A 17,850-nucleotide genomic window follows, 5' to 3' on the forward strand; every position below is an offset into this window, starting at 1 on the left:
GTTGGTGTGTGGAGCCATCATCTATTGAACAAGTAGGCTAAGACTGATAAGACACACTCACTACAAAAGTAAATCAGTATGGTTTTCTGTTGCACCTGCTGTTCGTTGATCATCATTTGATACTAGCTGAGTCCCTGAGTGGCTATCAAAGTGTTTTGCCCTATTTTTACTTCAGTCATGTATTCCAACTAAAGCCAGCAGATGAAGTGACTTGTTTCACAAACCCAGCCATTTTATGTAAAGATGTTAAACCTAATTATTTAAATTGCGAAACATAAAAAATTAAATAAATTTTTAAAAAAAAACAATAATTTGATCATTTTTGTTGAATTTACATTTGTATTTAAGCATTTTGCAGACACTGTAATCTAAAGTGACTTATATAAGTGCTTACAAAAAGGTGTTGGCAATGAGTAGCTAATGCCATGTCATTAGGGTCAGAACCATAGTAGCTGTTAATATGTAACTCAGAAGTAGTAGTAAATACATAGAAAGCTAAATACCATTGTAAATGCAAGATGAACACTGAGAATGTAATGCTTCAAGGGTTGGAGGGTATAGATGAGAGTAGTAAAGCTATGAACGATGTAGAGTCCGATATTAGGTGAGCCAAGATGTAATTTAAACAGGTGGGTTTTCAGTCTGAAGCAGAAAATAGACTCTGCAGTTCTGATTGTAGTGGAGTGGGGAGCTCATTCTGCCACTGGGGGGCAGAGTACAGAAAAGTTGTGACGGGGGGGGGAATTGAATGGTCTAGCAAGGTTTGATAATAGATTGCTGATAAGAGTGTAGTTCTTCTTCATGCATCATAAGCCAGTACTAGAGATTTGTGTTTTATTCAGGCACAAAACATTTGCCACAGTGGAGGGAAATGAGGAGAGGTGTGACATCGATGTAATTTGGCTGATTATGGATGAGATGAACAACAACATTCTACATGAGCTGGAGGGGCCTGATAGCTTTGGCAAGAATACCAGCAGTATTCCAGTCAAGGTATGGGAAGGGCTTAGACAATCAACTCGGAAGCAAACAGTGCCTATTTTCCCCTTTCCGGATTTTCTCCATTATTGCATATTTTTCACACTGAATGGTGTCGGATCTTTTGACAAAATGTAATATTAGACAAAAGGAACCTGTGTAAATAACTGGTTGTATCACATTAAGCAGCAATAACTGCTTCCTATAACTAAATGCCTCCTATAATTTGACTTCTGAGGTAAAATGTTCTCCAAATAAAGCCTGCAGCACTATGAACTCATAGGGCTGCAACTACAGTCAACAAGGCCCATGGATTTCTTTGAGAATTCATAGCATTTCACTGACCACCAAACTCAGTGGCCTTGCTTCTTAAACTCATTTTAAAAAGCCAGCATGGCTGCATATCACTAAGGATACAGGGTGATGGAACTTTCATTCTCAGATGTTTTTATCAGCTGACTCTTATTCACCCTAAGTTTTAAGCTCAACGATGGGAAATAGTATGATCCAGAGATCTCACTAATCACTACACCATCCAAATCTACTTGTAGTGGTGATAACTGAACAAACACACAATCATTTCTGCATCTTCCCTTCTTCTTACATATATCAGTTTCACTTTGTTGCTAGCCAAAAATCACCGGAACTGATCCAATTTAAAGGGCTAGAATCTTTCTGAAATGTATATTTGAGCCATAATGTATGACTGAGGAAAGCAGCCATACATTATAAAACCCCTAGGACCACATATTTCCTGAAAAAGTGCCCTAATAGTACATCACATGTGAATTAAAATGACAGCATTTAAAGGAAGTTCTTTAAACAGTTTCCAATAATGTATTCAAAACTTTCAAGTCTAGGCTACTTGTTTATGTGTTTACTGTAGGCTAGTGTGTGTAATGTGTACATATACATATACTATTAGATCTATCATCATCGCCAATGCATACTTTTCAGGGGAGAAATTATATGCTAATATTTCATTTTAGTTTAGACACGCCTCTCTTAGTGTTTTAAGTATTTTAAAATCACGTTTTAAAGTTGATTCCTCAACACAGACCTTATAAAAATAGTCCTCAAGCAATCTGGCCATCTTGACCTTTCTAACGAAAGCGATCTTTTAATATGTGGACTGTTAAAAGTAGGATTATTTTCTTTTAAAAATCATATTGTACTCACTAAGCAATTAAAAAGACCGCTAAGAAAATTGGGCTCATCACAAAATTACAGGTTTTACAGAGACATGACAACAGCTAACACCTGTTGTTAAGGGGAGGGAAGCAGGATGAAATCTTTCCTTCCCCTGTTTCTATATAGCCAATTAGAAGTTTTCTGGTGCGTCATGTGACAGAGGGCGGAGAATGTTGCCGTAGACCGAACGGCGGTTCCAAATTTTTAGCAAGTATGAGGTTGCTGCGCGAAAAGTGAAACAGTCATATTATTAGCTACAACAGGCGGATTTATGAACGTGGATATATGAGCACTCCTTAAACGACCGTTTTTTGGGGGGGATTTTCTCTCAAGTGCGATGTTACAGGATTATAACCCAAGTGAGTATTTTTGTAATTCAGTTGATGAGGAACTGCTGTTAGTTGTAACCAGCTAGCAAGTCTTCTCCAAAACAGTCAATTAAGATTTCGATATATGTAGGATATGCCTTTGAATTTTTACTCTCTAGTTTAATCTGTGCGTTTCAAAATATTTGAAGGAACATTTACTCAAAAAATTTGGAGAATGGAATTTTGTGATGTAGCCTACAGCACGGTGCATCAGCTGTACGAGTATTACTGTAGTTATCGATAATTGCAGGACCGACGTGGAACAAACATGAAATTATGCTCAACTGGATGATTCTAAGAAATTGCATGGAAATGAATGTGCAAAAACAGCAACAGATGTAATCTAAAACTTGTTTGAAAAACAAGTTTTCTACGATCGAATGACGTAACGTTAGTTGCGGACTGTGATTTCATTCTGGTTTATTTTGAGGATGTCAGCACTGGCTATATGACCAGCTGCGTGAATTGTGTTGCAGTTTACACGTTGTAACATTATTTGTTACCAAACGCGTTGACCATTGTTGAAATTAATGTGTGGAATTAGTTATTTAAAGGCCGACCGGGGCAATCGATTATTTCGTAAATGTAGTTAACTATATAGCCTACTTCATTTATATTTAAAAAATACGTCGATAAGCTTATAAACGACAATTATTGTGTTGGAGAATATTCCCATGTAAGCATGTTTTTTTGCTTGAAGGGACATCGGTCACCTTGTTTCCAGCAGGTTTAATTACTCGCTTGCTAATCCGATTTAGATGTAGTTTGGGGTGGTATGATTGAACATGTGGTCATAATGGGGTCTTTGGACCGACCACATGGTTTAGGCTACATTTTTCTCTTTAAAATAAAAACTTTCTGTAATTATTTGACTTTTTAGAATTGTACTTTAAAATGCATTGTTTTTTTCCTGACATCCGAACTAATCTATCAGTTATATTTGACGCTTGACTGATATCCAGAAAAAATTCTAGTCTTGTGCAATGCTTGCAATAAGTGGGTATCTCTACAATATTACGAATCCAAAAATGTTTGCGTTGAATGTATTATTGATTTGGTGTTTTATTTGGAAGAAAACTAGACGCCGATTGAAATATTAAAACGTGTAAACCTTCTCTATAAACTGATAAATCAGTTCATTAAAACCATGTATCACCCATGGATGAACCAGGGAAAGCATGCGCACGTTGTCATTGTGTGTTGCAGTATCCGGATGCAAGAAACATATCGTTATCTCTTTAGCATGTTATAAACGAAGCCATCTTTATCTTGATCTGTTTCTTCACAGACGTATGCAGTTTAGTCTTGTTACAGGAATTGGTGTATTTGGCATTTTAGCACGATGACTGAAATGTTTTTTTAGTTGGTACGGCTGAACAGGTATTCACATAATTTCAAAGTGTGTTTTTTTGGTGATACTTGGTGCCTGCCATTGTCATTCAGGTGCTGGTAATGTATGTTTGAAATATGAGGGTGTGGGGAAGTTCAGCTTAAGCTTCCACAGAGTTCAGATTAGATGTTTAGATGATACCCTGTATTGGCCCTGTAATCATTTTTCTTCCACCCAAATGAAAGGTGGCTTTGACATCCCTTTTAAGCGTTTATCATACCACAGATCTCCAGCAGACAGGGCGTCTGTAACGCTTCAAGTATTGACGCCTTGTTACCATGAGCTGCCTCACGTGATACAACCCATATAACAACCCATAGTGATTTCCACTTGTAAAATGAAAGCAAGCAGTCATTTTTATGTGTATGCTTTGTATTTTCATAATTTGGGAAAAAAAAAGGTCAGATGTGGTTTTCTGACACATGGCACCCGGTCTCTGGAAATGTGGGGTGTATATTTTTTTTCCCAGTGAAGCAATGCCTGCACTTCCTGTTCCTCCTGTATAGTTCCCTTTTCTGAAAAAGGTTCTCTTTACAGCAGATTCAGCTCTCCTCGGTCTGGAGTCTTGCGGCATCCGAGGGTAACGAGGCCAGAATTATTCGGGCTGGGGACTCTGTGGCGGTCGCCGGGATGCTACGGCAGAGCAACAGCGGTGGGAATAAGCGCTCCCTGGGCATCTCGCGGCTCTCCAACTCGCACTTCTTCCCCCTGTCAGCGGGCTCGGGGACCTGGGGCATGGGCCGGACCACCAAGAGCAGCTCCCTGACCTCGGTCAGCTCCGGCTCGGACGGCGCCGCGGACGTCCGCGGTGTGGACCCCGACTACATCATGCAGCTGGTCAACGACGTGCGCAAGTTTGCCGAAGTGCTACTGCGTCTCAAGGAGGCCTTTCACTCTGAAGGTGGGTCTGACGTAACCTTTCTGAGTGCTGTTGGAATTCTTCTTCTGGTCATGGTGGGAAATGGTCAACTTTGGCAGAGGATAGCAGGGTGCTCTCGATCAGTCCTGTGCATAGATGTCATGCTGCGCAGTCAGGAAGCTCAGATTTGTCCTCCTGCCTGTAACAGACCTGGCCTTATCCACTCGGTCAGTGACACCTCTTTATCTTCACATGGATGTAGTCGCTGGTCCAATCTCTGCCGATAAGCCTAGTGGACATTCACAGTGTTAAGGTGGTCTGTCTGTTTCTGAAGCGTTCAGGAACGGCCTTCATTTTATCGACTGTAATGTGCTGATCATACGTGTCTTGTATTTCATATGAAAAATTTTCTGTAGGATTTTGTTGATTCTTTTTTCACTGATGAAATATCAACCTTTTCCTAAACTTCAGTTTTTACCATAGCCAGTATGAATTGTTTTCAGAAGTTTGTTTGGTGGAATGGGCTTAGGTTAAAGCGTTCACTTTCTTGAGCTTTTTGATATTTTTTTCAGTTTTAGTGTATGTTTTCCATTGCCCCAGACAGTTTTGTGTGCAACAAAGGCTGTTTTCGATATTTACAGAAGTTTTTGACAACCTACTGGCTGGTATTGGAGCAATTGCAGGTTTGTAGTTTTGTTTTGTAGCAAAAAAATGTGTTAGATATAGCCTACTGTAACTCTAAAGCAGTGCAAAACATGTTATGCCTTCAGAGGTCTGTGTATACATTCTAATTATTAAAAAATGGTTGAAATCTCATTTTGGTTGGTGCTATGTCCTATGGCACCTGCATTCTGAAACATCCACACTCAAGAAGTGACATGGCTTCCTATAGGCTATCAGTTCATATCTTGCAACTCCTCATCCTTAAATTTGGGCTCAAAAAATAAGGTTAGGTAACATAGCTGAAACTCTCTTCTGTTTTATAGGTGGACATAATTACAGCTAAAATTTGAATTCGTAAGTTTAGCTAATGTGTGGCATGGAAGAACAGGGGAACATCTGTGCAGCAGATATCCTTTGGTCATGGCAGCTGCATCTAAACACACCTGTCTGTCTTTAAGGAATAAAAGGCTTATGCTGCTTCTGGAGGGATAATGTCACTGTCCAAGCAACACAGAAACCCACAATTGCCTCTGTACCAGCCATTGTAAAGCTGGCAGGTCATCAGAAACTGATGTAAATATCAAAAATATCCTACAAATATTTTTGTCAGTGGTCTCCATTTCTTGTCTGTACAGTCTGTTAAGTTGTGAAGAAGTCTCACAGCAAGGCCCTTCCATTCTGTCTCCTGAGAGAAGTGACATGGCTAAAATGGCAGGTGCGAGGATGACAGAATGTTCCTTTGTAGGAAATGCAGTCTTTAGCCGCATGTCATAAGACTTGCTTCACACTTCCTCTTGCATCAGTACCTTATAAGACTGAAAATAGGAAGGCATAGTGGCTTTATGAGAGACGCTTGTAAAATAAGGCTAGCCTCTTTAATTAAAAACCTTTTATCCCCATAAGTAATCATGTCCAGATGTTAATGTGAGGTCCTTATGGTGTTTCTGAACCTTGCTAAAACGTACATGAAAAAGTGTGGGAATAATCACAGATTTTGAGTGAATGATCTTGTGTGCGTGTGTGTGTTGCTTGATGCTGTTCAGGTGGCTAAGACCAGGACTAGCTTTGTGGTTCCTGTTCTGCTGTAGTGCGCACTCAGTAAGCTGGTTAGCTGGCCGAGCGTCACTGAGACCACTGTCTGTGTCTCAAGGGGCCGCTGTGGCTGCCTGACCCCTGCCTCAGGATAAAGCAGTGTTGGGTGGCCTAGATTTGTGACTGGAAGGTCAAGGGTTCAGATCCCAGGTGGGACACTGCTGCTGGCTCCTAGAGCAAAGGAATTCACCTGACTTTCTTTAAAGTACAGCTGTGCAGAATTTTAATTTGCACTCCTAAGTGCATATTAAAATTCTCCCTGACTTAAGATGAGTGTTCAACAATTCAAGTGTATCCCCCCCCCCCCCCCCCCACTTCCTCATCCTTATACAAACATATGCACGCGATTTTGTGTACAAACACACAGTGCTAATTATTGTGCACTTTGAAAGCTTTTATGTGATTCATGTATTATAATTTATATAATTTATAGCTGTGTGTAACCTGTTATGAATGACCCAGTTGAAAGATCTCTGTGCTAGCTATATAGGCCTATGTGCTAGCTCTGTGCTAGAGTATGTGCTTAAAGCAAATTTTTATGCACTGATGCCAGTATCCTAAATTAGCATTCTGCAGTCAATAATTTTTAAAGTTGGAAATGGCAGGTTTTTGGATAAATGATGCAGGACTGAGATTCTGGGATTTGTGTAAAGAAGGGAATTAGTCTACATTGTAGGCTGAATCTATAGCTAATCATGTTAGCAACTGAACCCTGGCAAATGGCTGATGGCTGCACTGACAACTGCACTTATCTGCAAAATTTAGGCAAAGAGGAAAGAGCTCATTTGAAAGGGAGGAAAATTGGCCTGAAGGAAATTTGAAAGGGTGCCAGTGGAATGAGATGAGCCCATAGTTCCTAGTTTCTGACCAGTGCTTAAAAAAAAAAAAATTACAAATTAACCATTTGCTAATTCTGAAAGAAAAGGTTTAGGCAGTTATTGTACTTATAATGATGTAATATAGCTACTGCATGCCTTGTAAACAGAAACAGAAACCAGTTGTTGTTGTAGCCTCTGACTTGAAAGTAAACCTTAAAAGGATATTTCACTTTGGTATAACGAAAGTAATTCTGCGTAGCCTACCCCATTGTATTTGCATAGTGTGAATACTAGCAACATCAGCTGTCCCTGCTGACCGAAAACGGCATCGCCGTTCCTTCCGATTGTCCGGCTCCCAATTGACTCCCATTCACTTTCAGGACCTGGCCAAAATTAATAGTTATACCAAAGTGAAATACCCCTTTAATTAGGCATAACTTTTTTTCCTGTTAGTTCCTCATTTGTTTTAATGGAAACTAACTGTGGTGTATGTCAACATTTGAATGAGGAATTTCTTTGTTAGTCAAATTCCCAGAAGGGAAAGGATTTCATTACACTGCCTGTTTTTAAGAATACATTAACATACCTTTCCGCAATTGCAGTTGGGTCATATTAAATGTCCTTGGATGTTTTTTAAATTACATTTTCAATCAAGATTGACACTTGAATGAGTATTTCTACTTAGTTTTACTGTATGTATTGAGCTTGGCAGGAATAAACCTCATGATGATAAATGCATGGGTTAATAAACGTCTTCAGAGTGTGATTTGTGCCAGTTAAACGGGTGGGCCTTAAAGGCTGTGCTGTGCCTTGCCTGAGAATAAAAGCTCTTGTGAACCACTTGATATGACTTGATTGAAAGTGATTTTAAAAGCCTTTCAATTTATGACTTTTGTCTTGGAAATATCTCACATTAAGAAAGACCTTTTCATTATCCTGGCTATTGATGAAAAGACCAGGCAAACACCCATCTCTCTCTCCTGCACAGCATCTAAAGTGAAGTGTGGGGTTCTGCGTTTAGGCCTTCAGCTCAGCAGCAGGAACTTCATTCGCAGTTAATGATGTGAGGTTGGCACCCTTTGTCTAATGGATGTGTTCCTGAGTGCCCTGTGCTGCTGATTTGGCTGAAAATATAGTTTCCCATGTAAGAATAGCGGGAACCTTAGGATTAATCCCTCAGGGAAGCCATAGCCAGCTCCAGTAGGATTTTCATTTTTTTCCCCCCAAAACTCTATTTATATTCACGCCACCTTAAATGGTGATGATCCAAGGTTTGTGTCAGCATGCGTGGTTTGAAGGAGTTTAGCAGTTTGTTGATGGGTAGTAATACCATTCCTCTTGAAGTTCTCTCAATATTGGGAGTTTCTAAGAGAAGGCAAGACATTGTCTGGATATCTGGATACCAGATTCCATGTGATGGATGTGACGCTCATGAGACTGGGGTTTTTGATGGTCTGGCCTGGCTTTGCTTATACCGCTCAGTTTGAAATCTGAAACCACAGAAAGGTCAGTCCTGTGCTTTATTTGGCTGTTTTTTTGTATCTGTAATGTGCGTGTTATTACCACTATGATAATAGGACCGAGTTGTCTTTAGATGAGAGGCGTGTAGTTCGCATTTACCCCTGGGGCCTTTTGGACGACTTGAGTTCCGTGTGTAAAAAGGATTGTAGTGACCACATGGTTGCGGTTGCCACCTCTCAGGAGTCAAATACTTTAGCAGCTCTCTCATACAGATTTATGTTTTCTGGGTTCATCTGTTTTTACTGTGAGACACTCAGTCACTCAGTATCTCCTTATACACTTTGGACCTTAGATATGGCAAAGCTTGTCAGGTTTTATGCACTGTTTGGACTTTTCAGCTTCTTTTATTTTGTGGGAAATAGTAGATCGCTTCTATATTTAAGTAGCCTATGTTGCTTTATGACTGAGCTTTTTCACTCCGCAGTATGACCATCTCCCATCTCATTGTGACTGCAGTGCAGAGAAGTTCCTCTCTGCAATTAGTCTATGTTCTTTAAGTTTGTACCTTCAGAATCCAGCTCTGTTCTGTGTCTATGGTCATGAAGAGGTATTCAACAAGTTTGCAGCCTCTTACAGTACAAGAACCCAAGAAGATCCAAGTAGCCTAATATCCATGTTTTGCTTTTGTTTTCCCAGAGATCCTAACAAAGCTTTCTCCATGTGATTTTGTTTACTCTAATAAAGGGCTTCATAGTTTGAGCCTTTGATGAGGAAACCCTTGCGTTTTAGGTTGCAGTTTGCTACATTTGATGTTTGTTTTTCAGATATGGTTTATCTGAATGAAGGCCTAGCCTATATTTTTTGCACATCACTTGGGTCTTCTTCCTTTCACTGGTTGTATGTCACTAAAGCTTCTTTAGTTGCATTCCATAGCAATTTCTTAAAATAGCCTCTTGAAACATGTCTGCCTCTTGTGGTTTTCCTGTCCATAATTGATTTCATGTGTGCTAGAACTGACTTAATCATTATTTCATGTTTTCTTTATTTTATTTTAATACTGGGGAACATGTTAATTTATGTTATTTACATTTAATTACATTTGTTCTGGTTTTTCTTCACTTGACCTTAAATTAATTACTTTATTATATTATATCACCCAGACAAGAAATCTCATTTTTGGCTGGACCGCAACAGCGGGGCCAGCCCGACAAACGCGAATGTCTGTGACTGAGTGACTGAGTGAGTGATGAAGTTACACCATTGGTCAGCCGGTCCAGCCATATACTATGTTTTGACCTGGTCTTGTTCATTTATATTTTATTTGCATTTAACGAACATTTTCAGGTTCTGGCAACTTTTACCACAGATAATAAATAAATAAATAAATAAGTAATGGAATGCAATCTGTAGTAATCTTGTAGAGTGCCACTGAAGTGTGTTTGTCATGTTTATATTCACGGATTAGCCTGAGTTGGCAGCCTATTGACGTACAGTATTGGTGTTATTGAAAATGCTTTGTGAACTCATTGTTGAACCACTCCTGTGTCTGAATGACTTATTAAGCTACTAATGTCAGTTTTTAAAAAATGTAAATGTAGTTTGTCAAACTGCAGAAATTCTCATGGCCTACGGTTTAAAAATCGAGATTTCTTTAAATGAATGTGACCTCTGTGCTTGCGGGTGAATATGCTACTCGAGGAGAAGCATCCATGGCGACGTACTGTCATCTTGAGCTGAAACATGCAAGTGTGCCCACCCAAGCATTCTGCCCTCGTGCCAGTGTTCGTTACACACAAGCCCAGGGCCTGACAACGGCAGACTAAGGCCACGCAGCTGATTATTGTCGGCTGGTCAGTGCGTTGCTGTGGGTTCGAGACGCGCAGGGAAACACACGGCTCTTACCTGGTAGAGCCACGTACCATGTGTTCAGCTTCTGTGCTTGTCCTGCCTTTGAAATCAGCGTTTCTAAAGACCTTGAAAAGAAGTGCAAACAAGAAAGTGCTCCATACTGTGGGTGGGTACAGCTGTGCTCTTTTTGGCACCGATTTTTGGCAACATGTGCTCAGCCTCATTGGAAAGTGGAAACACGACTGGTTATGTTTTGTCTGTTCTGCCCTAAGTTTGTGTGGGCATCCTGGTCTGTTTCAAAACACTGCATTTTGCGGAACTGTGTACTGTGGTCTGGGGTGCCTAACAGGACGTTGACCTCTCTCTGCACAGCACTGACTTTAGTTCATTAAAAAATGTTCACCTATTTCATAGTTTTCTGAAATTCAATGCCTGGCCTCTATGACTCGAATGCCAAGGAGGACAAAACTTGTGGGCTCAACTGCTGACAATGAGCATTTTCAGTTTACTATTCACTTGAGTCCAAACTATGATACAATGCATTTATACCTGCAACATGTAATAGAATCTGTCAGCTGTTCACTACAGAGTATTGTTTGTTGTTCTTCAGCACACGTATCCATACACACACACACACGTACACACAGATACGCACGCACACGCACACACACGCTGTCGATACCTTTTATTTCATTTTTCGCTCCGCAGAGCAGAGTCGTGGTTAGCATGTGTCAGCTCATTACGGATGAGAAACACAGAGAGCACGGGGCGTTCCTCTCTGACTGAAGCGCAGCGAGCCCCGCTGGGAAGCGTTACGCTGGAAAGACACCCCATGCCGCCCGCTTTTCTTTAACACTCGCGCAGCTCCAGGGACGCTCGGCAGCCCAGTAACCCTAATCGTGCTGTAGACCGTTCCCCTCTGGAGGGGCCCATGTGTTGCACCCATGACCCATTTAAAAGGGGCCTTTTCTGCTCGCCGCACTGGCATTTCTCTGGGCGGCCCTTGTGGAAGTGGGGGGGTTCTTCCTTCTGAGGAGATCCTCATCTGTGTGAGTCAGACCGCAGCATGAATCAATACTCTGCGCTGTCCTGTTTTGACCCTTAAGTGTATTGCAGCCGAGGTGGTGGGAGGTGCGTGACACATTCCTTCCAGTAAGGCAAGGAGGAACGGGCCTTCGAGGTTCTGGCGGTAAGGTCAAACATGCTAATGACTGTTTTCCCTGAACCGCACAGGCGTGAGATCTGCTTAAAGTCAACAGCGCGAGAGATGTCATCGTATTATTCCTCCCTCTCTTGTACACGTCTCATTTATTCACATTTTTTGCTGACAGGTGAGTTTGAGACAGAAACTGTGCTTCTACGGTACTATCTACGGTTTCCTCTGTCTGTGTCTTGCGAGGGCTCTATTTTTCCTTAGGAGCACATCTACTAATTGGGATGCACTAGTGAACTAGGAGCACAGTAGTGCATCCCAGTTAGTAGATATGCTCCTGAATTATGTTTCCAGTTAGCACACCTCAATTTTCAGGAGCTAGTGCTCCTAAAATGGGAGCTCTGTAGAGCCCTGCTTTCATCATCTCACTAGTCTGAGTTCAGCCAATGAGAGCTTCAATTGAGCTTGGCAGGAATCGGTTGTTTATACATCCTGAGTTTAGATTTTTCTTTCCCTAACAGAAACAAAACAAGAATGGTAGTTTTGTCAGTAATATTGAATTTATGCTGTTAGATATTCTTAAAATGATGCCCCTAGCCTATATCACTTAATTTTACACCTAAGATCAACCTTTAGGTTATTAAACTTTAGGTGTCAGGGTGTTTGCTTTAAAAAAAGGAAGAACTGATGAGCCAATTGGCTGGATGTGTCCACACTCTATCTCATTGCATCCATGTGTTATATATCCACCACAATACCTGTGTGTTTTAAAATGTCTGAAATTTAACCCCCCATCTTCTGTTGGCTGCACGTTATTTTAAAATGTGTTTTTTTTTTTTTTTTGTTCTGAGACAACTGTAGCTTCCTTTGTTGTTTGGGATCGCGGTTGCGTGGAAGCGAAGCTGTGGGGAGATGTACTGCATGCGTTTTGTATCAATATTGACCCTTTATGGCAGGGCCCGTTACCACCGGCACAGCTAATCATTTTGATGGGGGTGAAAGAGCTCCTGGGTTTCCATAGCGGAGCTGTTTGTACCTCCCCTCCCCCCTCGGCATACTCTGCATTCCTTCAGAACAAATGCTCACTTGTTGCTTTAGTGCCTTAGATCAACAATTGCTAGACGTGAGACACTTCTGAAATGCCAAAATGGGAAAAAAATTGAAATTTTCTTTGTTTTTGTGAAGTCATTTCCCCCCTCCCTTTTTTTTTTTTTTTACTGAATGGCGGTTTTTTGACTCGGTGTTGGAATTCTGTGATTTTTGGCAATCTGGCTCATTAGCTCATTTAGCCTACAAAATGCTCAATGGAACCCTCTCATACTGGTGATGTCCAAGGAGCTAGGCTTTGGTTATCACCCCTGCTTTGTGGTTCTAATTTACAGGATGACATCTCTTGTTTTTTGAAGGAGACAATTTTACTCACTTAGATTTGCATGAGACTTTAGATTTCAACAGATCTATCGTTTTGGCTTTTTGCATAGTCTAAATGTGAGCATTTGGGCAGGTTTTACACCTGTTACTTTTCAAATGTTTTGGCAGTTATGCATCAGATACATTGTACATATTGTGTTAACATGGTTAATTAACAAAGCAATTATGAGAGCATCCTGCATTTTCCTAGTTTATTTTAAAAACATTGTTTAAAGAAACATTGTGATGCATGATTTAAAAAGTTGAGTGTATATGTTATTTATTAATTATGAATTTATTTACATCAGTTAATCAATGGTATTGATACCTTGAAGCAATGTTTATCGCAGCATTATACAAAACTGTTACACTATGGAAACCCATGCTGTGGCATTCCTAGCAGCAAGTGCCATTGGTGAATAAAACCCAATGGAGGAAAATACTTTGCAGTTCTATTGCACTCTTATATTAATATAGTGAAAAATCACCATTCACCTTTGGTTGAAATATCAATATCAATGGTGTCGTATTTCCTTAGTATCGTTAGCCATTGGGTTGTATTGAATCTCAGTGTACCATATGCAATTTGTACTTAACATTTCAAAAAAGGATTCTTCATAGATGGAAAGCATTCAGAAGACAAACTGCATGGAGCTCCTTCAAAGGAACGAGCAGCTTTTTAATTGAAAATTTCGAGCATTAATTTATGTTTCATTTGGCATATTTTGAGTGTTTAACTGCTTGAAGCAGAGCGAGGTTGAAAAGTACCTGTTGAAAGTGCATTGGAGTGTGGTTGGATTGAATATAGGCTACTGCAGTCACAATAGTCTGTTAACTCTCATTCCTTAAAGGTTATTTAACAAGGAGCTTGACTTGATCTGACGGTAGTAAGTGGTGGCTGCTTCGAAGTGACTAAAATTATTTGTTGCCTGACATAATCAAACATGTCAAAGCACAAATGCAGTCTCAGCCGTGTGATAAATGAGGAGACAACACTAAATATTACAATTAGCATCTTAAGTCATAGACTTTATGTTCTGAATGCCAGTTAGCCTACACAAATAAATCATTGTTCTGCACTTGTTTTTCTTTTTCATTTTGTTTGACACTCCTGAATTGTATTTGGACTCAAAAGCACTGAATATCTGCTTGTGCTTTGTTTGTACCCATTTCAGTTTGCTGTTAATCTAGAGGCATTTGAGTAATCTGCCTGTGTGAATGCATTATGGTTTGAGTCATTTACTGTTCTGATTTATCTGTGGTGTACATAAGTCAAATGGTTTTCTCCATGGTTTGTTTTCTCACAGAATAAATGCGCGGTGTGATTTAATATTTAACAGAGTTGTTGAGTAGTGCCCTCAGCTGCACTCAGCAAATCGCTTCATATCTGGACTGACTTAAGGAATGTTTTTGTTTCTGTCCCATTTAATTAATTTAATATTTTCTATGAATATCAAACACGTCAGTCTGTTTCCCTTGGAAAATTAGATTAGTTAAAATGGTGTCTTGTTCACTTAGGGGTATTAGGCTAATTTCAAATGCTTGTCTTTTTTGTGAAATATTAGCCTGCTGTTTATTTTTAGCCTAGTCAAATGCAAATAGAACATCCAACTGGTGAGTCATGTGCAGCTCAGGGTTAGTAGACTGATGTGGTCAACAGGTTTACTGTGAGCTTGTGAGAATCTACTGTAATAATTCTGAATATTAAAATACCAGAAATAATGCCAGTGATATGCTTGTGTTGTGAATGTTATTTGCCAGTTGCCCGTTTATATATCTGGCCAGCTAGCTAAATTATATCTGAATATATTAGCCTATGTATTTATGATATGATATTTGTGTTTTTTGTCAATGTTTCTTGGTAGAGAATGTGCACAGCATGGGCGAAACCATTTTTGTTTGTTTTTTTAAGTAATACTAAAATGTTGTGGGAAACTGGTTAAGCTGTTGTCCCTCTGGGAAAACCTGAATGCAGTTTAGTGATTTGTGGCTGAAATGGCCCTTCATGAGATGTGAGTCTAAACTTGGCCTCCTCTGTCTTTTAACTGATGTTTCAGACTTCCCTGGTAGTTGCAGTGCTCTGTCTGGATGATCGTTCCCTTTAGATTTGAGAGTCGCAGTGAAGAGGCTTAGCCAGTCCCTGAAAGGTCCTTTTATGGGTTCATGTTGCCAATCTATATTTAAAGCTTCTGTAAACCTACCGAAAAGGATGGTTTGGGTCAGACATCACTCTTTCAAAACTCTTTCAAATTAAAAGATACGGTTTCACTCCTGATTTGGACTGCAGTGTGAGAAGCTTTCATTTCTGAATGTTGTGGTTGAACTTGACTGATTGCATTGGAGGGAGGAAGTATGCTTTTGTGAGAAGGAGTTTTGGGTGGAGCGGTCATTTGTTGATTGCTGCTGAGAATCCCTTCCCCCTCTCTCACACGGTGAGTACCTTTAGAGGATATCAGGAGACTGAATGTTGAGACTGGGGACTGAAGAACAAGGCCAAGGAACACAGGACCACAGGGTTGGGAACATAAGGAAAGGAGATGGCAGAGAAAATGGCAGCCAAAACAAATGTAAAAACGAGTTAAGGGTACACTGTTTTTCTTGCCAGTTTAGTTTGTTAGAGTGAAAAGGACACTGTTTGTGGGAGAAAGTTGTTTTTGTTTAAGTAAAGGAAAGACAAAGAACGCATGACATGAGTTAACCATCTTACCGCTTGATGAATCGAGACAAGTACTATACATTCAATCAGTCGCATTTGAGATATTGCACTGTCACTGCGTGCTTCACTGATCAAAGAAGCTGTTCTAGTATTGGCAGACACCACAAAGCATACCCTGCCCCAAAGGAATCCCTGGGCGTCTCTAGTAAGAGATACTTTTATCTCAGTGGGAAGCCCGGTTAACTGAAATTAAAGAAACAAAGTAAGTGGCCACACAGTTGAGCACAGGACAGGCCCTCTACACTGATCAGGGGGTCACGTTAATTAAAGCGAATGCAATAAAACCGACTATTTTACAAGCTAGCACCCAAAACACTTAGCCTACATGTTGTGGTGGAGCTTTTTTTGGGAGGCCCATTTCTTGCCGTGCTTTAATTGCCTGCCACACTTAAGGAAGAGATTTGTAGGTTTGTTTTTTTTTCTCTTCTTTTTCCTCTGAAATGTAAAGGATGCTTTTGTGGGCCTCTTGTTGGGTGCGTCTCCTGGAGGGTGGATTTATGGTTATGGGCCAGGACCGCAGCTCGGGAAATTTGTTCTGGTGCGAGCAGAACAGTTGGGTATCCCCTAGAGAGGAACTCCAACATGGTGGCTGGATTGTGTAGGCTTGGCAAATTTATAACCGTGGATAAGCATGTAAAAAGGGGAGAAAACCGCAGCCCCTCACTATATCACCCCTGGCTCTGTGGGCTTCACAGGGGATCTGACGTTCAGGGGGTTGTTTGTACCAACATTGATGTAATGTATTGACACAACACCCGCTGTTGTGCTAGACCCATCTTGCTGGCGTATTACTCACAGTGTTGTTGCTGACAGTTATTTCAGCTCATTTTCGTGATGAAAGGCCCCTTCCTGTGGTGTTTCAAGTGTGTCGAAACAACTCGGTGAAATGACGATAGCCAGGAGAGCCGTTATTCTGTGGGAAAAGGGACAGCTTACCTACAGTGACTTTTGATGTGCTAGCTGCATTTTGGCATCCTCTAAGTGACTGATAATCTTGTTGACTAATGGGACTTGTTATGACCCAAAGTTCTGCCTGGGGAAAATGACAACTATCAGGCCTTTGAAGCTGTTGACCTTCCTTTGTGGACACACTGGACCTCACAAAGAGTGGTAAATGTCTGATTAGCCTAGGCCTGCTAACAGCGCTGTTTATTGAGCTTTGCTGACACTCTCCAAGAACTGAGGCCATGACACTGGCTCCCTACAGGCTACAAAATGTTGACTGTGGAGTTCATTGGATTTTGTTAAAGCAGAATGTTTTATAAACTTACTTTTACCAAACGTTTTACCCAAGCTTTTGCCAACCTCTGGGTTTTTTACATTAGTCATACAATGGATAACATAGCTCAGCATAAAAAAACTCCGAATCTGCATTTTAAATGTTTACAATAATGAGGCAAACGATAGTCTTGAGGGAGTTTTAATTTAACTTCTGACTAAAGTAATATCGCTCTTCCTCCAAGTGACTCAGTGTTCTGTAAACAATAAACCATGTGTGAGTCATGGTTTTGATTTCCTTTTTGGGCACCTCATTTAAATGTGAAAATCACTGAGCATCCGTTACACTGTTACCTGTGCCTAACAGTTCTAGCCCATGCCTCATTATGTTGCATATTCATTTGCACGCATTTTTATATCACTTCTTCTTTAACAGAGATCCCGAACCTTGATCTTTGAGAGCCCGCAGTCTACAGTCTTCAGGGTTTTCACCTTAAACATAGCCAATTCCAACCAATTCAGACCCAGTAAATATGGTAAGATGAGTTAACTGTGTAATTGGCTGTCTTAGGGTTAATCAGTTAGGTGTGGAGTAACACCATGAACCAGCAGCTGGTCATGTGGTTCTCCAGTTCCAGAGTTGGGAGACCCATTTTACTTCAGCTTCACTAGAATAATGGCAGAG

The 17,850-nt window shown here is 40.5% G+C and overlaps 1 protein-coding gene across 4 annotated transcripts in view; it reads left to right on the forward strand.

Moving 5' to 3' along the window:
- Nucleotides 1–2,342: 2,342 nt before the first annotated feature.
- Nucleotides 2,343–17,850, forward strand: part of arhgap29a (Rho GTPase activating protein 29a) — a 46,108-nt gene continuing 30,600 nt past the window's right edge. For 2 of the 4 annotated variants that reach the window (XM_035414169.1, XM_035414171.1), the window contains exons 1-2: nucleotides 2,343–2,528; nucleotides 4,465–4,828. In XM_035414169.1, the coding sequence (XP_035270060.1) occupies nucleotides 4,558–4,828 (271 nt within the window). In that variant the 5' untranslated portion in view covers nucleotides 2,343–2,528; nucleotides 4,465–4,557. Of the gene's footprint in view, nucleotides 2,529–4,464; nucleotides 4,829–8,723; nucleotides 8,866–17,850 lie in introns of those variants that run through there. The other 2 variants (XM_035414170.1, XM_035414173.1) reach the window with 2 other exon arrangements.

Source organism: Anguilla anguilla, chromosome 4 (assembly GCF_013347855.1).
Source record: "Anguilla anguilla isolate fAngAng1 chromosome 4, fAngAng1.pri, whole genome shotgun sequence".
NCBI lineage: Eukaryota > Metazoa > Chordata > Actinopteri > Anguilliformes > Anguillidae > Anguilla > Anguilla anguilla.